General features: G+C 34.7%; 1 protein-coding gene across 2 annotated transcripts; it reads left to right on the top strand.

The window, feature by feature from the left end:
- The first annotated feature begins 111 nt into the window (after positions 1-111).
- Positions 112-27,837, top strand: LOC140003058 (uncharacterized). Of its 2 annotated transcripts, XM_072041775.1 has the most exons (21): positions 112-180; positions 1,105-1,158; positions 1,262-1,315; positions 4,425-4,478; positions 4,979-5,086; positions 5,281-5,334; positions 5,630-5,683; positions 6,916-6,969; positions 13,622-13,675; positions 14,093-14,200; positions 14,286-14,339; positions 18,604-18,657; positions 19,598-19,705; positions 20,259-20,312; positions 20,402-20,437; positions 20,545-20,598; positions 21,336-21,585; positions 23,672-23,784; positions 24,593-24,661; positions 25,326-25,559; positions 26,088-27,837. In XM_072041775.1, the coding sequence occupies exons 1-19, from the start codon at positions 178-180 to the stop codon at positions 24,608-24,610; spliced, it is 1,338 nt and encodes a 445-aa protein (XP_071897876.1). In that variant the 5' UTR covers positions 112-177; the 3' UTR covers positions 24,611-24,661; positions 25,326-25,559; positions 26,088-27,837. The 2 variants fall into 2 exon arrangements, with proteins under 2 accessions (XP_071897876.1, XP_071897875.1); XM_072041774.1 differs by lacking the exons at positions 24,593-24,661; positions 25,326-25,559; positions 26,088-27,837 and having other exon boundaries at positions 23,672-24,586.

Raw genomic sequence — 27,837 nt, forward strand, 5'->3', positions numbered from 1 at the left:
TTTTCTTTTGTTCCCCCCTTCCCTGCCCAAGTTTCACATGTATATATATATTGTTTTATATTGATTTATATCTCATCATTCCAGATAACCCACTAATAGTTTTCATATATCTTCCCTGTGTTTTAGGGTCTGCCTGGCCCACCAGGTGAAAAAGGTGAAAATGGTGATGTGGGCCCAATGGTAAGACTTTGTCCCCATCGGTCACTCTGGGGGCAATGAGTATCATCTTTATATTATTGTATTTTCTCTGTAGCTCACAATTTGATAATTTACTCCTGAATTTGTTGCCTGAGCATGAAACATTTGTGCATTTTGAACTGCCTCTGGGATTTATTTTGCTTTCCTGCATCCATCTTAACTCTAAGATAAAGATTTATATAACTTCAGAAAATACTCTGAAAAGTAGGTAGCAAAGCAACCAAGTTTGCCTGACAGGATAGTGGCAAGCAGGGTCAGGAAAGAAAGAGAAAAGACACCACTGCACTGAAGAATTTGGAACTGCTTTTCTGAAATAGGAACTTCAGGGCATTGTACCATAGCATCAGGGATCAATGGCACATTTTCCATTGGACTGTAATTGTATGACAAAAGATGGTAAACATTATTTGGTTTTGTTTCTCTGGGTCATCTTGAGACTACATTCTTCAACTGTTTATGCTGTTGTCACAATGCCTTCTGTGCTGGTCTTGACAGAATTGCAAGCTATCTACATTTTGTGTGTGCCTCCAACACCTTATGCCAAGGCTGCCTGCTTTTTTACTGCCCATCTGTAGTCACCATGGTACACTACGGCCATATGGGTGCTACCAGACAGATAAGCTACTCTGAGGTCTTTGTGCAGTGGAAGGGATATGTAGGTAATGCACAGGGAAACAAGTCCTCATGATTCACAATCATTATATCATTTTCAGCTCATGTACTATGTATCTTGGATATTTTTGTGAACTCATGCAGTGGGCTGCAATCTAGCCCTGCTGTTGTTGTAGCACTGTGAAGATTAAAAGTCTCTTACAGATTGAAGATATGATTTATAGTTGGCCAAAGAAGCCCCACTGGACTTTTATTCTATGATTTTAAATATACCAAATTGTCTCTTTGATACAGGGTCCACCTGGTCCTCCAGGTCCAAGAGGTCCCCAAGGTCCTAATGGAGCTGATGTAAGAATTAATCTATTTTTCTCTTTAAATTCCTTTTGAAATTCAGTAATAAGCAATATATTTGGGGTAACTGTACTTGAAATAACATCTTGTATCATTGCAGGGTCCCCAAGGCCCACCAGGCTCAATTGGCTCTGTTGGAGGTGTTGGTGAAAAGGTGAGAATGTTGATTATGTCATACCTAGAAGGAGAAAACGTTGGAATAGGAATATATATTTTGATTCTTCTTTGGTGCTATACAGATATGTTACAGTTCCAAAATATCTTTCATTAATAATTATTAATAGTAATCAACCAATACTTCTAATGGCTGATTTACTATTGTTGTTTGTTTTGTTGTTTGTTTTTTTTTTTCTTTCACATTTTACATCACAAAATTATTTAAGTATTAGGCAAGAGCTTTGGGGGAGAAGATGTAGTTTTTGGAATGATTAGTAAGTATAAGGCTATGGTGATTTCCTTGGTTACACAGTTTAAAGTAACATAATTGGCTTCAACAGTATTATTTTATACTGCTGTGGCTTAGAATATCATGTAGCCTTCTACCTGGAAGGTTAAGAATATAAGATACTGTGGTAAACATATCTGTGAGGTGAAGCAAAAGTCACATCAATATGTGTTTGTTCCCCATAGAAATAGATATAGTTCCAATAAAGTTAAAGGTTTGAAGATGATTTAAGCTAGTTGAAAATCTGGAAACAGATTTAGAATCCCAACAATCATCCCACTAAATTTAATTCAACATGACATTCAGATTTGTGTATCCCTAGTTGTCATTTTTATTTCCTCTTGCTTATTTCATGTGTTGTCTGCATTCATACAGAGAAGCTTCCACATATATTATTTTGGAGGTTTTATTTCTTCTAATTACTTCCTTCCTCCTTCTCGAGTTGTAGCATATGACTGTTTGTTTTCCTAGTTAAGACTCCTTTCCTCTTAATTTCAGTTCCATTTAATGAGTTCTGCAAGCTGAGAAATAATGGAGAGTTGTTTTTGTCAGGAGGAGTTTTGTTTTTATCACATTGTGTTACTGCAATAGGAGGACTGTTCACGCTTTTAAACAAAACCAAAGCCTTTTCCCTTTTCCTCCTCTTCCCACATACTTTTTTCCCCCAATGTATTATTATTATTGTTGTTGTTATTATTTATTATGTCGGCATACTTTGGCCTGTGCCCCCCCTCAGGAGATATATCATACTGTAGATAATATAATGCAGTGCTGATTGGAAAAATATTTTGGCATCCTTCCTGTCATTGTTGAGGAGTAGCAGAAGATCTTTTATCATTAATACAAAGACCCCTTCTGTCAAATTATAAACACTTTTTGACACATTTAGTGCCATGTATTTTTAGCTAGCTTGTTTGTTCACCTGCTGTACACACGAAGGTTTAAATGTTCAAAGAAATCTGAAGCACAAACATGCATGTAGCCTTGCATTATTAATGCCTGTATCCTCCATGGAGCAGTCTAGAAGTTTTGAGACTTACGCTCAACCAGAACCACCTAAAACCAGCTTCCGCCCAGCCATTATTCTCTTTGTTCTGCTTATAATTAAGAAAAAGGGGAAAAACAGAATGTACCAGCACACGCTGATCTCTAATTTGATATCAAAAGCCTAACATAAAGATATTCTAAATATCCAGTAAATTGCTCAAAACTTTGCAAAGCTGGGCCTTGGATGTTTACGTCAGTTGAAAGCAAAACTACTGTTCAGAAAATAATAAGGAAATGAAGATTATGAATTTTCTTACAAAGAATACTCAGTGCTTATTGACCTGAAGTATCCATCCACCAGACATATTTTAAAATATGCTTTATCACATAAACAATTTTAAGTACTAAGAGGGATCATTCATTAAGATCACTGTAAAATTAAGTGTGTCTAATTAAACATACCACAGTTTCTAAAGGCAACTTTACCCTTTAGAAGTGTCCTTTCTAAAGGGTATGTTAATATTGCCCCTAAAATTCTGATAATCTGTTAATTACCTTATTCTGGAATTCACCTGGGTAGTCATATCTTATTTCATTTATCTAACTTAATATTTACATTTGGCCAAGTTTTGGTCCTAGTGAGGTCATCACGTTGACGTTAGCTTCTATAAGAAAAAAAAAAATGGTATCTACAGTATGAGGTTTGTTTAAATTTCATGTTTTATGATTTATACTTTTCCATTGCATAGAAATGAGAAAGATGCACACTGCATTAATTGAACTGTCACAGGGGCATGCAGGTCATACAGGATATGAAGGATACACAAGTTTAATGAGAAAATGAGGGGAAAAATCCCCTATTAACAACCACAAATTGAAAAAAATCCTCTGGAATAAAAATCTATTTGTTACCGCAGCACTCCATGACAATTGGAAAGCAAGTTCTGTTATCCTTTCACAGATTTGTGTATCTGTGACACTATTAGCTAAACATTCTACTAACAGAGTAGTTTATATAAAGGTTTATTTATCAGTCCACTGAGCTAGAAAATAATCAGTCATAACTAAATTTGAAAATGAACCATGACAAAGAATCTTTTACATGTATAATATTTTGTATTGGCTCAAAAAAAAAAAAAAAAAAAAAAAAAGACGGAATTAACTTTAATGTTCAATTAATAGTGTATAATCTTTGACTTGTATGGATTGGTGTTCTCATATGGTGTTTTCAAAGCCATCTGGTTTACTAAACAATTTCCATCACTAGCAATTACATAGCATATGCTTTTATGGCCTGTGGTAAAAGTTTTACTAACGATTATGCTATTACTTTATCCTAATAGATTTTCTTTATGTAATTATTTATTTTAACAGTAGCTTCAGCAATAATGTCTCTACTCAATTGAAATTAATCTCCAAATAGTATTTTCTTATTTGTAGGGACTTACTTCCAGGCAAAAATATATCTTAAAGGGAAAATATACATATATACATAGTCAATATACTCCTTTGGCTTTTTTGTGACTAGAAAAGAAGAAGACAAACAGGAAATTTGTAATGTATGGGATAATAAAAGGGAAGAACTTCCAAAGCCCACAGGGAAAGTTTGTCTTCCTGTCTCACTAAAAGCTTAGTTTGACAGATTCTTTCAAAAATTTCAGATTCCAGTTCTGCAAAAACACATGTAACAACTGCCTTTAGGTAGTCTCAATAAAAGACAGTTCCTATAAGCTGTTAACATGAATAAGCATGCAACAGTATGTAGTAACAGAATAAATTCATAGAAATATTCTACCTGATGACTCATTAATTTATCTTTACACATGTACAGGGTGAACCTGGAGAAGCTGGTAACCCTGGACCTCCTGGAGAATCTGGAACATCCGTGAGTACTTTGATTTTGTCTTACTAACCTGTATCATGGTTAACAAAGGTATCTGGTAGTGCTTGCTTTAGAAAGCATTTAATCAGATTAATTGTGTATGTTGTCTTTAAATTTTCAGTGAAGAACTTGAAATGCAGTTTGTATCCTTATAATTATAGCCACATCTTGTACTAACAATTAGACAATAAAGCTGTGAAGATTTCGTAAAAGAGTACCTATTTGTTCTTCCCAAAGTATTAACTTTTATATACGTATTTATCTCTCTGGAAACAGTTCACTGATGCAGAATAGGTTCAGACTCGCATCTGGGTGCAGATGTTGGCAGTCAGACCTGAGATACACAGGTTTTCCAATCTGAGGCTGAGGGCCTGATTTCCCATTCACATGCAAACCATTTATTGAATAACATTGTCCAGATCTGAAAAACAGTTTTGCCACTAATGTGTTTTTAGGCATTCAATTCCTAGACAATATTTTTTGTGTTCACATGATTTCTACAGGGTCCAAAAGGTGAAAGGGGAGAAAAAGGTGAGGCTGGTCCACCCGGAGCAGCCGGACCACCAGGTGCTAAAGGACCTCCAGGTGATGATGGCCCTAAGGGTAACCCAGTAAGTAAGCTTAATAATTTTAACAGAAAGCATTGTGAAGCACTGCTGAAGTTCTGCTAAATACAGAGCTACAAATTAAATTCTACATTTGAATTAACTTCATTATATTCTTCACAAAACATTTCTATTGACTGCTGTCTGCTTCTCAATGGATGACATATTCCTGTGTGTTTTTTTTTTCCTGACTTATTTAGGGTCCGGTTGGTTTTCCTGGAGATCCTGGTCCCCCTGGGGAACCTGGTCCAGCTGTAAGTGTATTTTAAGAACAGTTTTAGGTCCTGGTCTTAGTTTTCACTGAATTCTAGTTACTCTCACCTCTTCTCTGTTTGAGAATGAGGTCTTTCTTGTCAGAGCAGTTGTTCTGGCTGTTCATATATTTCTTAAATCTAACAAAAGGTTTGGAAATCTTTAAAAAGTTTTGAAAATGACTGTCCTTAGAAAAATTCCTTATAGAAAAACTGTATTCTTATCTTGATATATGAAAGTAAATTACTTATTTTGTCTGAATTTTGTCTTTTGTTTATTTTCACATGATTTCTGTAGGGTCAAGATGGTGTTGGTGGAGAGAAGGGTGAAGATGGTGATCCTGGTCAACCTGTGAGTTGTTTCATTCATTTTGTTTTGGCTGCATGTTCTCTCCTACGCTAAGAAAGTACTTTTTGCTGAATCAGTGGTTTCTATAAATTCATGCTCTTAAAAAATATTTTCTAAATGGATTCCTTTTTTTGTATCGTACTGAAAAAATATCTCATTCTTTCCTTGTAGAGATAGAAGTATCTATATAATACACACAATCAAAAGCAAGAGGTCAATTTCTTTTAGAAGTAGAAACAAACGATGTGTTAAGAATTTGTGCTGGAGCTGCTGAGAAGCACTAAAAATAGAGCAACTCTGAGCATAAGAAAGTAATGCTGCAGCAAAATAGTCTTCATTAGCCCACTTGTTGAAATGAAGCAAAATCTAGGAATTTCTGCTGTATTTCATGTTAAAGCTATCTGAGTAATACCCATATTAATCATAAAAGCTCTTACCTTTCTGGAGATTTCTATGTTAAAGCATTATGAATTTCATTTTCTGTTGCAAAAAGCTAGGGCTTCCATTTTGGAAAGTCTCTTAACAGCTCTGGAATTTCTAGTTATCAGGGAAATACAGTACAATACAGTACAGCTTGAAAGAAAAATGTTAGTACATTGGACATATGGTTGCAACTAAGTTATAAACTGGGGTTTAACCTGCAAACTTCAGGATGAGCATCTGTATGTCTTACTCAAGAATAAGTACTTTTAGAGTGTTGTGTTCATGAAGAAAAAAAAACTGTTCAGCAACCCCAAAATATTTAAAAGATTATTACAGGTTAACCTAAATGAAGTAGGCAAATGGCTTATCAGTGCACAAAAGATTTTCAATAGAAGACCACATAGGGGCATTTATTTTACAGATGTTAGTGAAAACTGTAGCAAAAGTAGCAACTTGAGCACCTGAAAACACAAGAAACACTTCTTAATAGAGGTAGGCAGTAGTCTAAGATCATATGCTACTTCTGTGCAGCCACATTCTGGGCTGAAATGATTTGTTTTAAGCAGGAAAAGAAAAGAGTGGTTGCATTTTGTACACTAACAAAACCTTTTAAAATCTCCAAAAACTACCCTAAGAAAGTATTTGCTGATTAAGCAAGTATCATTTCTGTATGTATATTTATGGACTACATAAACTTCAACAGACTTTCTGTCTATTGAAGGGGATCAACATATTGCAGACGTATGTTGAATTTAAGAAGGACTATAACTTTTATCTTTCGTTACCACTAAGCCTACCACTTTCCACTGCAGGGTCCACCAGGTCCTTCAGGTGAAGCCGGCCCACCTGGTCCACCTGGAAAGAGGGTAAGTCATTTCTCATTGTCTCCTGTACATTTCCCTTTCTGAGACATGTTCTAGAGTACTTCAGCTACTTGTTTACTTGTAATATTAAGTAAATTTAAGGTGGTCTAGAAGCATTGTCAGAAGTAAATTTTGTTACATTTAGAGCTGCATTTAGATCATGACAAATCACGAGAGGTATATATCCATCAGCACAAATGCCCTTATTTGCCAACATCAAGCAGAACAAAAACACATGGGGAAGTGTCTATACTTGTCTATAATAACATGTTTTTTTTCACCCAAGTGAATTCAGTGTCTGCAAGGGTAAGAAACTAGCATTTTTCCTGGTTTGCTAATAGGAGTGTGACAATGAGAGTAATATTAGACATCATCTTTAGACATATGACTGCTGGCAGAGAACAGAAAGAAAGTGCCTGTTTTGGTGTCTTTCACTTATGAAATAAAATAATTTGAACACAACTTCTGCACAAATCTATGTCATCCCCTCCACATGCAAAATTAACAAGCAGACATTTCTATAGCTTATGAAGCTATTTCATTATTTCTAAAATCTTTGAAGCTTCACAGGCTTTACAAATACAGTTAATCAAAACCACTAAATAATGTTATACTTACAGAACTGTAGTAGATGTATCAACCTTTAGATCTCTCTCAGGCAGCAATTAGATGCAGTTTTTACACTTTAAAAAAAGATAGGGGGAGCATCATTAAATGTAAGCTGAGAGCTATTTAACAAAATGTGTTAAATTGCTCTATTTAATGGGCTTGAGTGAACTGACATGCCTAATTAGTTTTATCTATTTTACACAATAATCTATTTGCTCCACAAGCTTGCAAAACATTTAAAATATTATAAATTATTTTGGTAGCATTAACAACCTTATCACTAGAACTGCTAATATTCAGTTGAGCCATAATTCAATTAGTATGTTTGTTCTACATCAGATTAGAACTTCCTACTTTATTATATGGAAGGCAGTAGTTCATTCCTAGTAGATAGGATATATTGCTATTTCTAGCTAGGTAAAAAACACTTCAGAAATGCAAATGCATCTGTCACCTGGGCTTTGACACAATTCCAATTTATGAATACTGTGAAGAAAAAAAAGAAAAATGTACGGTAAGATACCTGCTATAGTGGTAGGTGTTCCTGCCCATGGCAGGGGGGTTGGAATTATATGATCTTTGAGGTCTCTTCCAACCCAAACTGTTCTATGATTCCATCTAAATATTGCCAAGTAATCTCACTCCTGTATTCTGAAGAAAATTCTGAAGTTTTTAGAATCACATTCTACATTACTTGACTACCCGAACATTTCAAGCTTGTAGAGAGTCTGTATGGTATTGATGTCATATTAGAGATAAACAGTGAATAACTGAAGGCTTCATACTTTGCTAGCAGAATGAACAGTAAAAAATGTTCTTCATTATTTTTCATCAGTAGTGTAATAAATGGCTAAGTCCCAAATAGGATTGCAATCAAAGTTTACAATTTATTAAATGAATAGAGGTAAGCAAACAGCGCTGGGTGCACCGGGAGTCTCTGCTCCACCAAGACACACACAAGTTACATCAGGCAGCTGGTTTTTATGCTCCTAGGCTACTACATATTCATTATTACTTCTAGAAAAGGCAGGGTTATTATAATTAGTTCCCAGAATCCAAACCCTCCTACTGGTGCATGCGTATCAGTCTCTGGTGGTCCCTCTGGGGGTCTCTTGTGCTGAAGGCTCGTAGTCTTCCTCCCAGGCTTTTTTTCTTGTCCTTCTCCTTTGTCCATCTTGGCCAGATGTCAGAAACTTGTGCAGCGTCCCCTGCAAGCTTTGTCTTTTAGTCATCCTTCAGCTTTCCCCTTCACCTTAATCTCTTGGCCAGATATCATGTTCCATGCAATAGTCATAATAGTTAGCAGTTATTCTGAAACCCCTTTGTTCTCTTATTGACACAAATTGCTGGACTATTCCTTTGCAAGATACAAGAACTGTATACATTAACCACTCTGTTTTGCTTAGACTTGTGGTTATACAAGGGTATGTAAGACAGAAGGTCACATCCAGCATACCTTGTGGCCCTAGCATTGTTCCATATTGACACGAATCAGATGAACTCATTTCACAACAGCATGGTAGAATCAGTTTCAAAAAAAACCTCAGGCAGTGTCCTTTCATCCAGATTTGAAGGACACACCATTTTAATGAAGGTGCTATGACCAAATCAGATAAATACATGTTCAGAAGGTTTTATACATCTAACTAGTTATGGTGCAAGTAACTATAGCAATTGTGCATGCAAATCTACCATGGATTTGTGCACATACTGTTTAGAAAATTAGATCATAAATCCATCAAGGGAAACACTCAACCAAATCGATTTTATCATTAACAACCAAAAGGCCATATTCTCCAGTTCAACAGAAGAGAGGATCAATGCAACAAAATAGTGACAGATTTTAAAATACATTTTAATTTGATCAGACTTTCAGGAACTACTTTAGTATTGACTAAACTCTGATTTTGAATTCAGCGATAAAACTCCCATTAACTGTAATGATAGGAGAATTCCGAAATAGTAATTCTTTTAAGGAGCATCTTGTCAATGAAACAAAAGGCTTTACTCAATATTTTGAATGCACAAGAAAAAAAATATAGCTACATATATACACACCTCGCTTTAACTGGATAGTCAAGACAGGTTTTCTTCTATGTAGGTTCTATCTTGGTTTATAACTTCTAAGAAGAGATAGTTCTAACAATGAAAGTTCAGGAGTAAATGTTGGAAGTATTTGGAGAAAATGTATATTCTTTGGTTTAAAAATGTTGTCTTGTATTATATAACCTCAAAGGATATAGATCTAAAATAAAAGGGATGTACTCAGAAACATTTACTGATCTTTATTAGTTAAAAATAGTCAGCTACTGGAATACCGATTGCAGAATGTGAATGAAAGTAGTGTTGAAGTAAAAGCATGCCATAATTATTATTGAAGTCAGACACACCATCAAATCTCTTAAGTTCTCCACTGATGGAAGTCAGCCTAGATTCTCTAGAAAACTCGAGGCATTTGCATATATGCATATTACCTTCCAAGCTGAACAGACAAGTAGTCTATTATAGGTTTGGTACTAGGAACCCCTTTTCCAACTGTTTTCCGATTATGTGTGTTAAGCATTTGTAGTATTGCTGTCTGAATTTCTCTGTCTGCCAAAAAAAGAAGACTGAAACTTGCCCCACAGAAGGATGGGGTAATTCTGAAAGTGTTGTTAAGTGCTCTGAAGGCAAAAACTGCATTAAAGTTAACTGTGTTCCTGGAGCAATCTGAATCAGCCAAGGAATTCACAAATTGCAGTAAGAGTTCTCTGCTGTATTCTTGTTGCTGATAACAGCATCAGCATTGGCCAACAGCACAATGTATGAAGACTGAATTTCTGGAGAGGTAGAATGTTTTTCAGTTTCTGCTTTCAATGTGGGAGATAAGTGAGTTCTCATCTCTGAAAAGTGGAACATCTGAAAAGGCTTCCGTAGGTCTATATTTCCTGATCCAATGTCTGCTTGTCTAGAAATGTAGACACAAAACCTAAATCACTCTACAGTTAACATGATGCTGTTATTTTTTTTTCTGGAACTTAATTCTTTGCACCTACTCTTCGCACTTTTTTTGTTTTGCTGTAGAGTACTGGGTAACATAGTATGGGTAGCATAGTTTGAATGCTTTGATTTCTATCTGACAAATGACAAAAACAGCATGAGGAAAAGGCACCATAAAACAATATTCATTTTCTTATCCATTCTTACAACAAATAACATACCCAGTTGATAAAAGTCGACACAGGAAGGCTTTGCTTACGTTTCTCTCAGCCTTTCGGTGTGCTAGGCCATTCAGCTGTGTAATTAGCTGCTTGGCCATTTTATTAGACTCAATTATATGTCTAGATCACATACACCTAAGGTTCATATATTACTCTAAGAAGTTAGAATTTAAAGAATTTCAAGTCTTAGATACATCGTTATTCTAATGTGGAGCATGCACTGCCTGCTTTCAATAAAGGAACAGATGTCAATACTGCACCATAACCAACTTCTAAAATTGGAGAACTAGAAACTTATTTGGTTAGTTCCCTTTATGTACTATGTTGAAGAATTTAGAAAAAATAATAAGCATTTCTATGAAGTTCTGCATATATTTGTTCTATAATATCATACTCTCTCAGCAGAATGCACACACCACTTAAAAATTAAGCCATTTTGTGATTGAAAATACATGAAATACCTAAAAATACGGCAGACTAGGTTGCTATCTTAGCAGACTGATGAAATGTGATCATGTTTTTCTGTGTTGGAAATCATGGTTTCGGTTAGAGGACAGATAGCTATAAAAAAAAAAAAAAAAAAAGTTGAAATTATTTTAATGAAAATCATAGATATGGAAGAACAGACAGAAATGTCCAGTAGGTTCAAGTAACAAAAATTGTGAACAGGTTTGTTTTTATATAAATTCTTTTGTCTTCTCAGTTCTGTATAAGGCAATACATCCAAACTAAAGTGTAACAATCACTATGGTAGCTGGGTGGTGGAGAGCCATGCATTGATGTATGGCTCCCCAACCATGGTGGCATGGTTGGGGAGCCATGCATTGATGTAAATTATTGCTATCGAGATCTTTTGTCACCTTAAATTTACCAGACACTCCAACAACTCAAGTGTAGGAAGGTAAATTAAATAACAATTAGCAGTGTTTCAATGTAGAAGCACCATCTGTGCCATGCCAGCAATCACAGCCTGTTAGAAAGTGCAGTTCATTTAGCTGCTTTGCGCTTGGTGCAGCACTGGCACTGTTTGATAATGAATGTACCCTCTTTGTTTAGCTATCATGATTCATTGTATTCGCAATTTAGTGATCACAGTGTTTTGAACTCTGTTAATTCAAGCTGCAGCTGCGTTTCTAGATTATGTAGAGACGTTTCTTAAGTACAAACTATCACACTTTTTTTTAGTTTCTTAGGCAAGATAGGTTATAACTGATACGTGAACTTGAGTTAAAGGAATTTCCTAGAAGTAAAGACAATGGTCATGTAAATTAATTCATGTAAGAAAGATACACTCTACTTCTAAAATATTCCTGTGTGTTTTTTTTTATAACCTGATAATCGTTTTTCAAATTATCACGGCAAATTGTGATCCACCCAACCTATCACAACCTACACATCAGAGACTTATTATTGTAACAATGTTGATGCAAATTTTTCTTCTGGAATAACGTATGTAAAAAGAAGAAATATGTGTAGAAAGAAAAACTGGTGGAGTTGTTCAAGGTATGTGGAAATAATAGTGGGCAGTGATTTATAACAGGTTATAAAAGCTTTGGTCTAAATTGAGCCAAAAATAAATAAATAAATAAATAAATAAAGCTATTAGATCAAACTGAGATCCAAAGCCTTGAGTTCACTTTTTTTTTTTTTTTTTTTGTCTATTATGAAATTAAAAGGACTAAGTAAATGGAAATAGCTGGCTTTCCTTTTTTTCTGTTGCTTAGCTTAGAACATTTTTTTAATATTTCTACATTACAAACTGTTGAATTAATGAATAGATTATTCTTAGAGGGTTAGTTTATAAATTCAGAAAATCACTTTGTGTTTGATTATGGTCCCTTTTCTATCCCTTTGCTTTAAGCTGTTCATTGGATGGCAAGAAATAACTATTTGTAGTAAAAACATTTCCCAGGCTAAAAATTAACCTTGTAGGAAAATATTTGGTCCATAACCTTGAGTGCATCTTTCTAAACTAAGTATATGTAAGAGAGCCATTTTAAGAACAGTACATTAGATTCTAGATACTGCCTCTTTTCGTAATTGAGGCTATGAGTATTAATTCCCCAACCTGAAAATTAAACTGTGATGTTCTGGCAGAAAAAAAAAATGCTTTTTTATTTTTCATTGAAACCTTAAGAAAATTAAAGATGGGTGACATCAGCAATAGGTAGACACAGTGCTGCTGGACTACTGTCCAGCAACTCCTGTCTTATGGCCTTCACCTGAAACTTACATGTAACCCATTATTACATCCTCCTTCAGTACCAAGTTCTACTTTCTTAGTAAAATAGAGCTTTTGTAGAGCAATAGCAGGAAACCTACTACCAGGAACTGCTTGTTTGCTGTGTATTTTATTCATTCCTTACAACCACTAGTCATGTGATTTATTTTTTTCTCTTTCACATTTACTGGATAATATTGAGGCATGTATCAACTTTTGGCTCTCCAAACACATTTAAAAGGCGTATAACTGACTTTGAGAATAAAGAAGTATGTGCCATTCTGGGCATTGTATAATGCAAGATTTTTGAAATCAGTGGATAGATTACAGTGAATAGATATAATAGAATGCAAAGCAAATTTGAAACTGTCATTGTATATGTATAAGAAGCATTGTTCTTATACTTTTACTTTTATAACCTGTTTTGATTTTTTTCCGAGATATTTCTTTGTTTTTAACCTTATCCTGTCAGAGATATTAGGTGATACATATTCTTTTAGAAAGAAATATAATTTTGTGGGTATTTTTTAGCATTTATTACTCATTAATACAGTGGAAATGGCCCTTTTTCACTGTAGAAATATCTTAGAAAACAGATTATGAGCTCAGTCTTTATCTTTCACAGGGACCTCCTGGAGCAACTGGCGCTGAAGGCAGACAAGGTGAAAAAGGTGCAAAGGTAACACATACATTTTATTTTTTTAGTAGGAGCATGAAAATATAAATTATATATAAATGAAAAGTAAGTTGCTTATCATTCACTGAGTGTGAAACTTATTGAAGTAATAATATGTAAACTGTAAAATCCAAATTAGGATCCAGAATTAGTAGCAGTACATAACAGAGCCCATGGTGGACTCTGACCAGTACAGGCCCAACTTAGCTCACCCCTGTGGAAAAGAAGGATAAGCATGCTTTGCTGAAACCCCCCTGCTTATATGAGGCTATCATAATTTCATTCAGAAAAATGTTCTGGAACACTGTTTTGGAATATCTTTTGAAAAATGGATTGAGGAAACTTTGTTCTCACTTTGCAGCTACTGTGCCAATCTTAGTCCAATTTTCCTTTCTGACCTCTTGCTTATGTTCTTTCTAGGGTGAACCTGGTGCAGAAGGGGCTCCTGGAAAAACGGGTCCAGTTGGTCCTCAGGGACCTGCAGGAAAACCTGGCCCGGAAGGTCTTCGAGGTATTCCTGGCCCTGTGGTGAGTAAACTGAACATATAATAATATTTTAAATGTTGTATTTCTCGTATATTCTCCAGTAACACAAATATTATGTTCTCTCTAGGGAGAGCAAGGTCTACCTGGAGCACCAGGTCAGGATGGCCCTCCTGGGCCTCTGGTGAGTACCTTTCCATTCAGTATCAGAACAGAAAAGGAAACTTTTAAAGGACATCATTAAGATGTCTGTGTATATTACAGAAAAAATAATTTATAAGTCAGTTCTTAGCACAAAGTTTCTATTCTTCTGTCGTGTTAGAAACTGATGCATATGACTTCCTTCATTCTAGTGCTCTACTTCAGTAGGTAGCTATATTGATTTATACCAGCTAAAGAGTGAAATAAGGCAGTATAAAACCAAATTCCTGAAATCCCCGCAGTAGAATTCAGAATAAAACCAGTGAAGCTTACTATCAAAAAAATCTACTTTAGTGTCCACATCAGCAAAGCTTAATATATTAAATCATTTTGTTTCCTTAACAGTGATAAATTCTATACATCCATTGATTTTAACGACTGCCAGTGTATGAAAGCATTATTCCTAGGGAAAAGATTAGATCATATCTATTCTTTAGAGAAAGAAAAAGATTAATTCTGAAGTAAGGCCAAAAAGATACTTCTACCTAAGAAGAAAACATGCTAGTTTTATAAAAATGAACAGCAGCATCCAGTCTGTTTTTCATTGTGGCAGACCCAGGAAATAAAATTCATGAGCAAAGCATTTAAAAGAGTCTGAATGAACCAAGCTCCCGGTTTCTAGAGCATTGGCTAGAGCTGGATACCCCATTTCTCTTGGATTCAACCCCCTTTGCTTACAGCAATGCCAGTAGAATGACATACACTTTGTTGGCCATTCTCGTTTTCTTTATGCTCTCAAGCATTTATATTAATGCTCTTTACATTAACATTGTTTTATAATGTAGCAGAAGGTACTGAGTGGTGCAGCTGTGAGACTCATAAAATATCGTTGCTGATACATAAGCAGTATAGATCAAATAGGAAGATATCAGACAAAATAGTTATCTGCATTGGCTGTTCCTATGAGCAAAATAATGCAACTCCAATTTTAACCATGCTGTTAGATAAAATCAAAGTCACCTTTCATGAGGAATTTTTCTGTTATTTCAGCTAGAATTGAGTTTATATGATTTCTGGTTAATAAATTTGATAGCAACCTGTTAGTCCTAAAAAGCATATTGAGATGTTTTTAGAGAACTGTTTATACTGTAAGGCAAGTTATTGGTAGCTTTGTAAATTACTTCTACGCACTGACCTAATTGCTGTAAAACTTGGACAAAATACCTTCTTGTTAGGTTGCCTTGAACATTGTATGGCAAACTAGCCAAGTATATTTTGCTATGTGTTATTAATATGATTAAAGCAAGGAAAGCTTTTAGATGACATAACATACTATAAAATTATATCATTATTTCTATTTACACTTGCTATTTTAGTACATTTTTCTACAAAACTAAAAAAAAAAAAAGCACTGTGAGCACAAATTACAAAATATTGATGATATTCAAAAAATATTTTGAATTACAAAATATTGATATCATTATGTGTAGAAATTCAGATCCAAACTATATGGCCAGCATTTTATTTCTTCACAGGTCAAACAAAGGTGATCCAATTTAGTGAAAAGTTCTTATCTCTCTTTCTCTCCAAATTCACTGAAGTAGAATTTACCTATATTATCACAGTTGAATGACACACAGGGAATAAGTAACTTCAAAACAAAACATAAACTGTTAAAGTTAGGTGGAAAAAAAATAAAGTTACGCTCTGAAGACATCTTACAGTCTGCGAGCAGTGCTATCACATTAAATTTTACTAAATTTTAGTAAAATATACTCTTTGTTATTTTGAAGATTAACTATGCTAACATGGATAATAAGATTACCTTAGGATACTAGGTGTTAAGGGCCTATCCTCTATTTCAGATATGATATGATTCTTAAAGGCAAAAGGAAAGGTTGTGTGTATGAAATGTGAAGGAAATCCCATGTTTCTTTTCCTGTATGGCCTTAAGAGGATACAGGTCTTTGGGTAGCAGTAACACTGAAAGTTTTTGCTCTTATGCCATATACACAAACTGAAAATCTTTCCAGAGAGCATTCCCCAGTAAGAAGTTAGAGTCCAATAAAACATTATTCGGCAGTAAGAAACATCCATTTCTCACGTCAGTCACTAGAAGCCTCCAAATACATCATCAAAATCAAAATCTCCCTTTTAACATTCAATTCAAATATGAAGCTGAGCGTATTATCTATCCCAAATGCACTGGCTTCTTGTCAGCTCAGCAAGAACTTTTTTAGATGTACTGCTGCAACTTAAACTTTTTTTTTTTTTTAAGTAAGTAAAATTTATAACATAAATGTTGTTGAGATGAGGTCTCCTTCCTTCCATTCCCTTCCTCCCCAGCAGTTTGCTATCAGGAGAAGAGCATGAGAGTAGATTTACAGTAGAGCACAATACACTGCAGGTGAGAATGCCTGATTCTGTATTCCAGAGGCTTTAAAATTTCACCTTTTATTCATGAATTATGTATTTGTCTGGGCTTTTGCATCTAATGATATTCTGAAGTAGAGATGGAAAGGATACACACTGAATAATATTTTGTACATGAAGTGTTATGGCACTTTTGAGTTTGTGCCAGGTTGAAAAGGTCACTTATTACTGCTATCCATATCATAACTTCACAGATGTCCACTGCCAGCAGGAGACTAATAGTGATGAGATACTGACTTAGTTTAGCAGCTCAGCTCCTAATGCATACATGTTCAGTGTGAGATTAATAGCCTCTGAGAAATGAATATCTTTTTGGTACTTGCATATACGTTGCATAGCCTGAATTTTTCACCTCATTCTGTTCAAATTGTAGAAAGCTATCATTGCTATTCATATGAACCTCAGAAAATATCTTGGAATGGTGTCTGTATAGCAGTAATTCAAGAATATTCAAAATTCAATATTATTGTATCATTTATAAGATCTATAAATATATGTATATATATAAGTACATGCTTATGACACACTGTCTATCAAATTCTCTTATAATTTTATGTGAATTTTATAAATTTTATAAAATTTTATAATTCTCTTATAATTTTATGTCATCAGTTTTAATTTTTTTCTAGGTATCTTCTAACTTCCAAGGGGTCTAACTTTTTAAAAATTAGAAAATGGTTGTAGCAAAATAGGGCATAATGTTTCTCTTATATTCCACCACATAAAAAGTTTTTAGAATATTGAATTAAAATTCCTAAACAGTGTCAAGGAATTAAAAATCTAATATGGTCATAGGTTGGATTGCTATTAGAGACAGGAAAATATTAAGACCCCTTAAGTTAGCTGAGGCTAAAACTTCAGAAATACTGATTGCAATTCTGAACATCATATTCAAAACATTAATTCAAACTAATGACTGGTAGAAATTCTGAACTTCTGAAAGCCTACTGAAATACTGCTCTGTGAATATTTTATTCATTTCTATCCTTTCAGGATACCCTACAAGTGCATACTATGTAGCCGAATATTCTCATATGATTGGGGAAATAGATGAACTCTACTTAAGCATGTGTTTTAGAAGAGTTTGTAGTCTACAGATCCATTATCATTGATTAATTTAAGTATGTTGATAGTTCCACAGCATGTCTACCTTCTCAGGACCAGTTAAGTCAAAACCCTTGTAAATCTGAAAGAAATAAAACCACCAATGTCAACTGGATTACTCTCACTTTTAATCTTTTTTTTTTTTTCCTGTTAATCAGACTCTCAGCCTCTTAAGGTATGATTCCATACCTTAAGTATGGAATCAAACTATGAAGTAGTTCTCCAACAAAAAAAAATATTGAGGAGCAGTTACTATAAACAATCTGATTTTTATTCTGCAATAATATTTTTGAGCTGTAGTAAACTGGTAGAAAACAAGGGATATTTTATACTGTCTTATGATATAAAGGGCTAAAATAAGAAACTGGAGAAGATACATACTACTGTCTGGATAGGTACATCAACTAAGGTGGAAGTAAAAATAAAGCATATCATGTAAACACAAGCAAAATTAAGCTAATCAACAAAAATTCAGTTGAAATGTTTGAATATCATATAGCTTACTGAATGCTTTCAGTGCAGTTCAAAAATTTAATTGACCTTTTCCTTCTTTATAGATTTCTAATTATAGAGAAATTTAAATGCTACAGCAGCATCTTTATGCCTTTTTAAACATACACATCAATATTATCTTGAGCCCTAAATCACAGCCATCAACCACTGAATGCCTCCACAGTTTGAATTACTCTGCCTTTAAAATATTTCAAGAAAACATGATTTGTGCAGTATGTAAAAACTTACTTTTACATTTCTTCCCTTGTTTTATTTAGGGTCCACCTGGCTTACCTGGCCTGAAAGGAGATCCAGGTTCTAAAGGAGAGAAGGTATATGAGAATGTCTATATTTTTATTCATTGTTTGTACCTTTGTTGTTTTGGCCCAGTCTAAAGGACTATAAAATTAGGAGAAAGAAATGCTGTGGTGTTTTGTTTGTTTGTTTGTTGTTTTACTTGTTGTTGTTTTGTATCAGAAAGCAAGACAACCTTAGCTATCTATCGATCAGCTTTCCATAGCTTTCGTGGTAATTGTGAAGTTTTCAGTAACATCTGATATCCTGGAGATATGTAGAAAGAAAAACATTACTGCCTGTATGGTAATCTAATGACCATACAAATTTTTTTCCTTTCAATGAAAACTCCAAAAACTGATGTAAAGAGAACCTTTGGTTTCACAATAAATAAATAAATAAATGGAAATTAAAATTATTAGAGAATTTAATTTTATAACAACAAAATGCAAATATTTTTCAGCTATATTTTCTTTTTGAAATAATGGATCGAGAGATCTGGAATACCATTTTCTAATAGAGTCCCAACAATTTATTGATTGCTTGTTCATCAGGGAAGAACCGTATAGAGAAAAGGATATGAATATATCTTGTGAATTATGATTTTTGTTTATATGGTTAGGTCAGCTGTTTATACAGCTCTATTACCTGTGGAATCCAATGTGCAACTCTGTAATATGCTTATAAGTATCAAAATATAAAAGGTGGTATGTAATCTGTATCTATAGGTATTATTATTTCTGCATCCGTTTCAGAAAGGACTATGGTGCACTTTGATCTCTTTCACTGAATAAGCATTCACAGCTTGCAAATAATCTTAAAAAGCCAACTAACATTTAATATGCTCACAGAGTAATTTTTTCAAGTTAATTGATAACTAGCAACTGTGATGTCATTTGAAAGTTTTAATTTGTGTGTTTGCAAAGCACATCTACTTTATATATATTGAGTTCTCACTCTTTCTTCTATCTTGTTTAGGGACATCCTGGTTTGATTGGCCTGATTGGACCTCCAGGAGAACAGGGTGAAAAGGGTGATAGGGGTCTTCCTGGCCCACAGGGGTCTCCTGGAGCCAAGGGTGACGCAGTAAGTAAAACATGTGCTTTCATTCAAGTTATATGCATGTCTTTTTTGAAAGAGACATATAAAGTTACTATAAACACTTAACACCAGACTTTCCTCCTAGAGGTTAAAGCTTTCCTAGACAATGGACAAACACAGTGAAGCTATACAACTTAAAACCAGGTCATAGAGCATTTCAGGAGGAGGAAACATACACCTAAGTTAGGGATGAGATAACACTAACAGCACCAATCTTGTTATGTACTACCCAGAATAGCCTCTCTTCTCCTAGTTATAAAGTCATGTTTTAAGCCTCTATGTAAAAATTGAGGCTTCAAAGATGATCTGAACGTGAACAGAGTTGTGACTATAAATGTTGGAGCATGAGAACAAATATATGCAACTCAAACTGTCAGATCATATTTCAAAGACTATTTTGGACACTAGCGAATAGCCTAAATTAAAACTCACCAGGGCTGGACACTTACTAGGACTACCTTTTTGATACATATGCATTTCTGAATCCAGTCTACTATGTAAAATGTATTTCTGGACTTATTCTCTTATTCTTTCTTAGGGAATTTCTGGTCCTGCTGGTCCACTTGGACCCCCTGGTCCTCCTGGTTTACCTGTAAGTTACTTCATCCAGTCCTCCTGTTCAAAACACTCACATGTTGTGTGGAAGATACTCCAACTATGTGCCTATGTTCTTCCCCATAGGGTCCTCAAGGTCCAAAAGGTTCCAAAGGATCCAGTGTGAGTAATTCTCCTCCATATTTTCTGTCTTTGTACTTAATTTCCATGTGTTATTTTTTAACATTATGTAATATGGTTAATATTACATTTCTTTCATTCCTTTATAGGGCCCTGCTGGTCAAAAGGGTGACAGTGGTTTACCTGGTCCACCTGGTCCTCCAGTAAGAACTCTTACTTGACATAAAAGCACATTGTACTGACATGACCTGTTTTGACAGGCTTTGAAAACAACACTTGTGAACTTGCAGATAAGGAACATATTAATGATTGTTTGAAAATAAATTTGTCAGGAAACAGAAATCCACCACACATATAAATACATTGTCTGCTCTGAAAAAAATCCATTAGAAATAATAAAAAATGCAATGATGATTTAATGTATCATATGGAAGCACAGAAAACAGAATGATTTCAGTTTCCTGCTGTTAATACTCTCCTGTTTCTACTACTTCTTCTCCATAGCATAAAAATCTAAAATGAAAACAGTCAAAATCTGAATGAATTGTTTCAATTTTCTGAAATGAAGTACTGCTTTATAGACCCCAAGTGGAATTTTAAAATTTTATCATAGGGAACACCCACAGTTTTGTTCGCTATAGGCTATGCCTCTGCTTCAGGTAATTGCTGGGGATGAAAAGGCAATCACAAATGAGTTCTTCACTTGCATGAGGGCAACATACTCTTCCCCAAACAGCAATGGAGTGGGATGAGTTTAGAGCAAAACAATGTTTTGGTCTGCCACGATCTGTTTTGGCATAAATATGAATGAAATAAGTAAAATAAATAAATTGTAGAAGCTCTGTTCAAAGCATCTTCATGTCATGTTCTTTCGTCTTCCTCTGTGTATTTACACATCTGGAAAACCAACAGAAACGGTAAACATATGTTTTCCATTCAGGGTCCTCCAGGTGAGGTAATCCAGCCACTGCCAATCCAGTCACCTAAAAAGACTAGAAGATCTCCTGATTATATGGTGTCTGATGCTGGTGATAACATTCTGGATTATTCCGATGGCATGGAAGAGATATTTGGTTCATTGAATTCACTGAAACAAGACATTGAACACATGAAGTATCCAATGGGCACTCAGAACAACCCAGCCCGAACTTGCAAAGACTTGCAACTCTGCCACCCAGACTTCCCAGACGGTATGTTAATATTGCATGATGAAGGCAAACAAGGCTGAAGTTATGATCTGCTATGATACTTTGGCAGAATTATTAATTATTGATAGATGGTTAATATAGTTGCTCAATAAATACAGTGTCACTAAATCCATTTTTGCAGGTATAAAAGGGTTCTGTTTATAAAATGTGAGTATAGATATGTTCTGTTGGTAACAGCCGTTATTCTTTAAATACAAAACCAGAAAAAAAAAAAAAAAAAGATTGTTCAGGAAGGTAGGCCTTGCATTTCCAGAATTATCTAAACGGGAGAGGAATAAAAGATTGATGCCATTTAGATCAATGAAAGTAAAATCACAAATGTCAGCATACTGACATACTGCATAGATTCTAGTTTTTAAAAGAAATGACAATTATTTTAGCAACTGCTTAGTATAATATAGGAAGCAGCACAGATATTATACTCTCAAGAAGTTACTACTCTTTTATCCTTAGAAACAATAATTCAGTCCAGAATGGCCTCTGTTAGTTCCATGTCATTCAGCAAATGGACATTCAAGTTTCTCTAGTACTGTTTAATGCTACTAAGCACTAGCATAAAAAAATGCAGAATAGTGTGAATTCACTGTGCTCTGAAGGACTGTTTTTCATTATATTCTGTTTTCTTTTTTTTATAACTGAATTTACCCCCTTTGGAAAAGTTTTCAATGAAAGCCAACCTTCACACAATTTTCAAGCTTTCATACTTTTTTTCTATTGCAATGGATATTTTTTCCCAGTTCAGAGCAATATTTTTCTGTTTTTAAATGGGAGAAAAAATAGATTTTGACAGCTTAATAATACTCTGTTGTTTTCACTCTAGATAGATAAAAACAGATGGTTGCCTTGAGGAGTAGTTAAGCAGTGTGCGCTATATAAAAAGTACATATTTTACAATTCAATACCTCTGTAATAATGAATGGTTTTTATAAAACACGTTTGTCTTCTTCATTTAACAGTATTTGCTTATTGTTTGGAGCTTTCTTCAAATCAAAGGAATTTTATTCTGGTTAAAATAAAAGTAAATGCAGTCATTAAAATACAAAATTCTGCATGGGCAAGGCTTGCATGTAGGAAAGACTGTTTTCAATAAATACAGCCTGAATAAATAGAATTTTAAAAATATGATAAATGATTTTTCTATGCTCTGTATTCAGAATACAGAACCAGTAAAAGGATTTGTCATGCCTCTTCAAAACCTCTACTATTTGCCTGAAAGTCGATTAGAACATTAGTGTCAGAAAATCTTTGCTTTCCTGCTGTGAAACTATCTGGAGATAAGGATCCACATCACAGAAATCATCGTTATAATTAGAATAGTGGATTTTAAAATGTGCTGATTTTAAATGGACCTCAGATTGACTGCACCTCTCTTTCATCCCCAGCCTTTACTTGCCCTAGCATTCTAGGGCCGGAATCCTCAATCATACCAATCTGTTGTGGTTTAACCCTTGCAAGCAGCTATGAACCACACAGCAGATTGCTCACTGCCCCCTTCCACCTGGCTAGATGAGAATTGAAAGGGCAAAAATCAGAAAACCTGTGGCTTGAGACAAAAACAGTTAATAAGAGAGAAGCAGAGAGAGAGAAGGAAAGGGAAAAGAAGGAAGGGAACAGAAGGAATGAAAGGGAAGGAAGGAAACAAAAGGAGTTAGATAAAAGTAGACTTTGATCCTGGTGTTATATTCCATAAACAGCAGCAGCAACAAACCACAAATGTAGGAGGTTCCATCAAAGAATCACGAAGCACTTCTTTCCTGTGATGATGACTGACCAATACTGAAGGTGACTTGCTCAGGAAGATTGTGGAGTGTCCCTCCTTAGAGATATTATAAAGCCACCTGGATGCGTTCCTGGGCAGCCTGCTTGAACAGGGGTTTGGATCAGATGACCTCCAAAGGTCCCTTCGAACTTCAACCATTCTGTGATTCTTTGAAAAGAACAGGTTGCTTTCACATCATTCAGATAACTTCACCATATTCTCTGGAGGGCTATTAGGTAGTAAAATCTGACTACAATCTTCCAAATACCATTTTTATGATCAAAGGCAAATCTTCTCTTTATGTTTTAGGGGAATACTGGATTGATCCTAACCAGGGCTGTTCTGGAGACTCCTTCAAAGTGTACTGCAATTTCACAGCAGGTGGGGAAACTTGCATCTACCCAGATAAGAAATCTGAAGGAGTAAGTACCAATCTGTGTTTTCAGTTGGCTGTTGACATATCCTACTATACTATTGCAATGTTGAACTAAACAGGATAATTACATTGTCACATTTTCATATAACTGTCTTTCTGATTACATTTAAATTTGCATAAATTTGAATGAAGCAGTAAAATGGTACACTGAGTTGACAAACAGCATTTCTACTCTTTTGCTTAAATAGAGCTTTTGTGCACCTGTTTGCTAACCTTCCGCTGCATTACATAATGTAGCCTAGCTGGGTGACAGGTTGAAATGCATAATCTAGAGTTTGTCACATAAAAGTTAAACTCTTACTATGTTTCTTTTGTGAGTTCATTTATATCTATTCATTTATAAGTATATGTAGAACGCTGTATATAAACAGTGTCCTCTGTCATTGGTATAAATTACCCCTGAGTGGTATATGGTATAGAGGAAGGCTTTCTAAAAGCTTATCCAAATGAGATAGATCTATCAGAATCAACACCAGTGAAAACTCTACTGTAGACACTCTTCACAGGAACAATTTACACTAACAATTTACCTGAATCTTATCAGATGACAACAGTGTCTCCTTTAAACAGAATTCTCCCTCTTTATAAGCTATCACCTTGGATTCCATTTAAAGTCACTAATCTGAAGGCATTCTATACCAGAAAAACATCCTATTTTAGTGTTTTTACAGAGGCTGAGAACTCAGAAAGAACCATTCTTTACTATCTTATGTGAAATTTGTCCCAGGTAATTTAAAAACTTATCTGTTAACATATGTTCTAAATATCTATATTTCCACTGTTTTACCACACAGGTTAGAATTTCATCATGACCAAAGGAGAATCCAGGATCTTGGTTTAGTGAATTTAAGCGGGGCAAACTTGTAAGTGGCCATTACAGCATCCAGTTTTTCACAAATCAAGTATCAAAAATCCTTCAAAATCAATGGCAGGATCAAATATAAACAATAAGAAACTTAATACTTCTCAGCTCCAGCTCTTTTGCCCTAGATATTGTAGCAGTTACATGGCCTCTTGCCACTGGACAGCAGGCACCTGCCACTGTGCAGCAAACACACAACAATCCCGGTACTCACCCACCCAGCTGACAGTGTGATCTGGCTTCTGGCAGACCACACATTACCACTGAACCTAAGTAAAGCAGCTGCAGCACAAATCCCGTGCTTCAGTCTAAATAACTGGAAATATACTGAATATGCAAAAATGAGCCTGCAGGCTGACATAACTTTATAATTAACTAAAAACAGATTCCCAAAGAGATTCTGCTGTTTTTCGCTATATAGGGGTAGTTCTCTGTCTTGCCCATTAGAACAAAGCTAAAATATATAGTTCTTCGTCCTAAATATATTGCTATGACATGAACTACAGAGTCATAGCTTCATTGAACTTAAAAACCCCATAAAATGATATGTGTCGGTTTACTTTTTATTAAGGACAGTTATGTGGTTCTTCTGTCAAAAATAATTTTGTTTTGCATTTTAACAAAGGGAACAAATAAATGTTCATGTGAATTCTTCTATTTTCCAGCTTTCCTATTTGGATGTTGAAGGCAATTCCATTAATATGGTCCAAATGACATTCCTTAAACTACTGAGTGCCTCTGCCAGACAAAATTTCACTTACAATTGTCATCAGTCCGTAGCTTGGCATGATGCATCTTCTGACAGCTATGACAAAGCACTAAGGTTCTTAGGATCAAATGATGAAGAGATGTCTTACGACAACAATCCGTACATCAAAGCGCTTCATGATGGCTGTGCAGTAAGTAGACGTTCAGAATATTCTTTACAAAACCAACCTTTTGATTAAAATAGAAATCAAACATTCATTTATTTTACAGCTTTCCCCTGACAAAAAGCTTTCTAAAGGCTTTATTTTTAATAGACTACCTTTTAGTAGTTTTTAATTGCAGTTCACTTATTCAATTTTTATATATGAACAAAAGTCATTATTATTTTTGTAAGCCAAGCAACAGAAATGGAACAAACCTGGCATGAATACAGGCTGTCAGCACCAATGTGCTGAAACTAGACTATTTGCTAGTATGACCACAATATTAAAAGCAAACTAGCATAACAAGAGGGGGCAGTCCATGAGGAAAATATATTTACGTTATAAATAAAATCCTATGAAAATATAAACTTTACAGTTTGTATCATCTGATGCATGAAAGGTAATCGTTTATTAATTCCACACTACAGAGGTACAGTGTGGAGAGCTACAGCATGTTTACTCCTCTGATATATAACCATTTGCTTTTTTTTTTTTTTTTACTTTTTTTTTTAACAGTCAAGAAAGGGCTATGGAAAGACCGTGATTGAAATCAACACACCCAAAATAGACCAAGTGCCTATAGTTGATGTGATGATCAATGACTTTGGTGATCAGAACCAAAAGTTTGGATTTGAGGTTGGTCCTGTCTGCTTCCTTGGTTAAACTTAAGACAAAGATCAAATCAACAAAAATGTTGCACTTTGGTGCTACCAACCCACTTCCTGCCACATGCAAGTTTTGAATAAGGATGGCATAGAAAATGTCTTGCTGTGTATGTGTGTCTCATCTAGAAAGTTATTGTTGCCCTCGTAGGGCCAGAATCACATGACTTAAACTAACTTTGCAAGAATGCTGTGGCACAGACAGACAACATAGAGCTCACTTTATCAACACCACCCTTTGAATTCTTTTGGTGCTGTAAAAAAAAAAAAAAAAAAAAAAAAAGACATGGTGCTCCTTCGATTACAACAGAGGTGTTATGAAAGTGTTTAATAAATTGTAATTATTCTATGTACAGTACTATACTGTTATTTCTCTGTCCATTTCCAAAACTTGCATGTGTCTCTGAATTGCATCTGGCTCTTATTTTATAATTACAAAACTACATTGTCAATACCGTGTATGTATTCTGAAAAAATAAAGATGTAATTGCCAGTGAAGCCAATTCCATTTTTGATTAATAATAAAATCCCTTTGTATATATTTTTGTTGAAGAGCTTTGTTATTTGAAGTCGCCAAAAAAACTTAAGGTGGCAAAACTGGAAGATCTTGAGCAGCACACTCAAATCCCTTTTCTGCTGATATTACTCCGTGATGATGAATTTCAATAATGAAAGCACTCTCAAAGGTGCTGTGTTCCATGGTGCTATACCTCAGACGTTTTTTTCTTTTCTAATTCCAGAATTTCATAAGAATCCTGTATATACCTAAAATAAACAAGTTTATATTTTTGGGTAGGGGAAACAAGTAAGAAAAAAAAATAAACAAAAAATTTCTGTTAAAATCTGTATCAATTAAATCATTCATATAGCTTTCTTTTTTTTTTTTTCTTAACGTTTCTCATCTGATTTTGTTTCCATTGTGCTTATTTGGTCTGCATAAGTATTAAAACTGGATTCAAAACAGTTACTTATGGATTTCTTGCAGTGTTTACTTAGATTTTTATGTAAGCAATAATGGATGTTTGCTTCTTGAACTGGATACTAGAAGTTCCACAGAATGGTCCTATACAATATTTGCCTGTCCCATTAATATGAATTATTTTTTCCTGTTATTTCAACTGAGGACCAGGGATGCAATATGTCTAGGTCATGTGATTCTACATAGTTGCTAAGCAACACATAGGGGACTGCTTCCTACAAAGCTGTCTTTGACCCGAACTGCTACCATTAGCTCTTAAATCTCACCCAAAAAGTTGGTTTGGCCTTCCCTCTGAATATTTTATTCAGGTAGCTGTAAGTAGAAATTACATTTTAACTTTGCAACACAAATCCTTTTGTAATTATTTTTCATAATATATGTAAGACTTGAAAATAAATGTTTGTTTCTATTTCTTATAAATTGTTAAATTAAATAGTACTAGCTTCTGCTGGCTCATTTCCAACTGGTTCTTTCTCATGCATGTTTATACATGTAAAAGTGAGATTTCAAAGGTCAACTTCTTGCTGTTCATATTTTCTTTTATTTTTGAACCAAAGTTTGTAACTGTCACCTCAAAGAGGAAAATACAAATTTTATTAATAAAATCAAGTCTTGTCTACCTGGA

This window comes from Anas platyrhynchos, chromosome 8 (assembly GCF_047663525.1).
Source record: "Anas platyrhynchos isolate ZD024472 breed Pekin duck chromosome 8, IASCAAS_PekinDuck_T2T, whole genome shotgun sequence".
Taxonomy (NCBI): domain Eukaryota; kingdom Metazoa; phylum Chordata; class Aves; order Anseriformes; family Anatidae; genus Anas; species Anas platyrhynchos.

Bases quoted from the DNA above. Each gene is read 5' to 3' on its own strand.
- LOC140003058 (XM_072041774.1), top strand. The intron at 6,970-13,621 runs GTAAGTCATTTC...TATCTTTCACAG, and splicing joins CTGGTCCACCTGGAAAGAGG to GGACCTCCTGGAGCAACTGG. The intron at 18,658-19,597 runs GTATATGAGAAT...TATCTTGTTTAG, and splicing joins CAGGTTCTAAAGGAGAGAAG to GGACATCCTGGTTTGATTGG.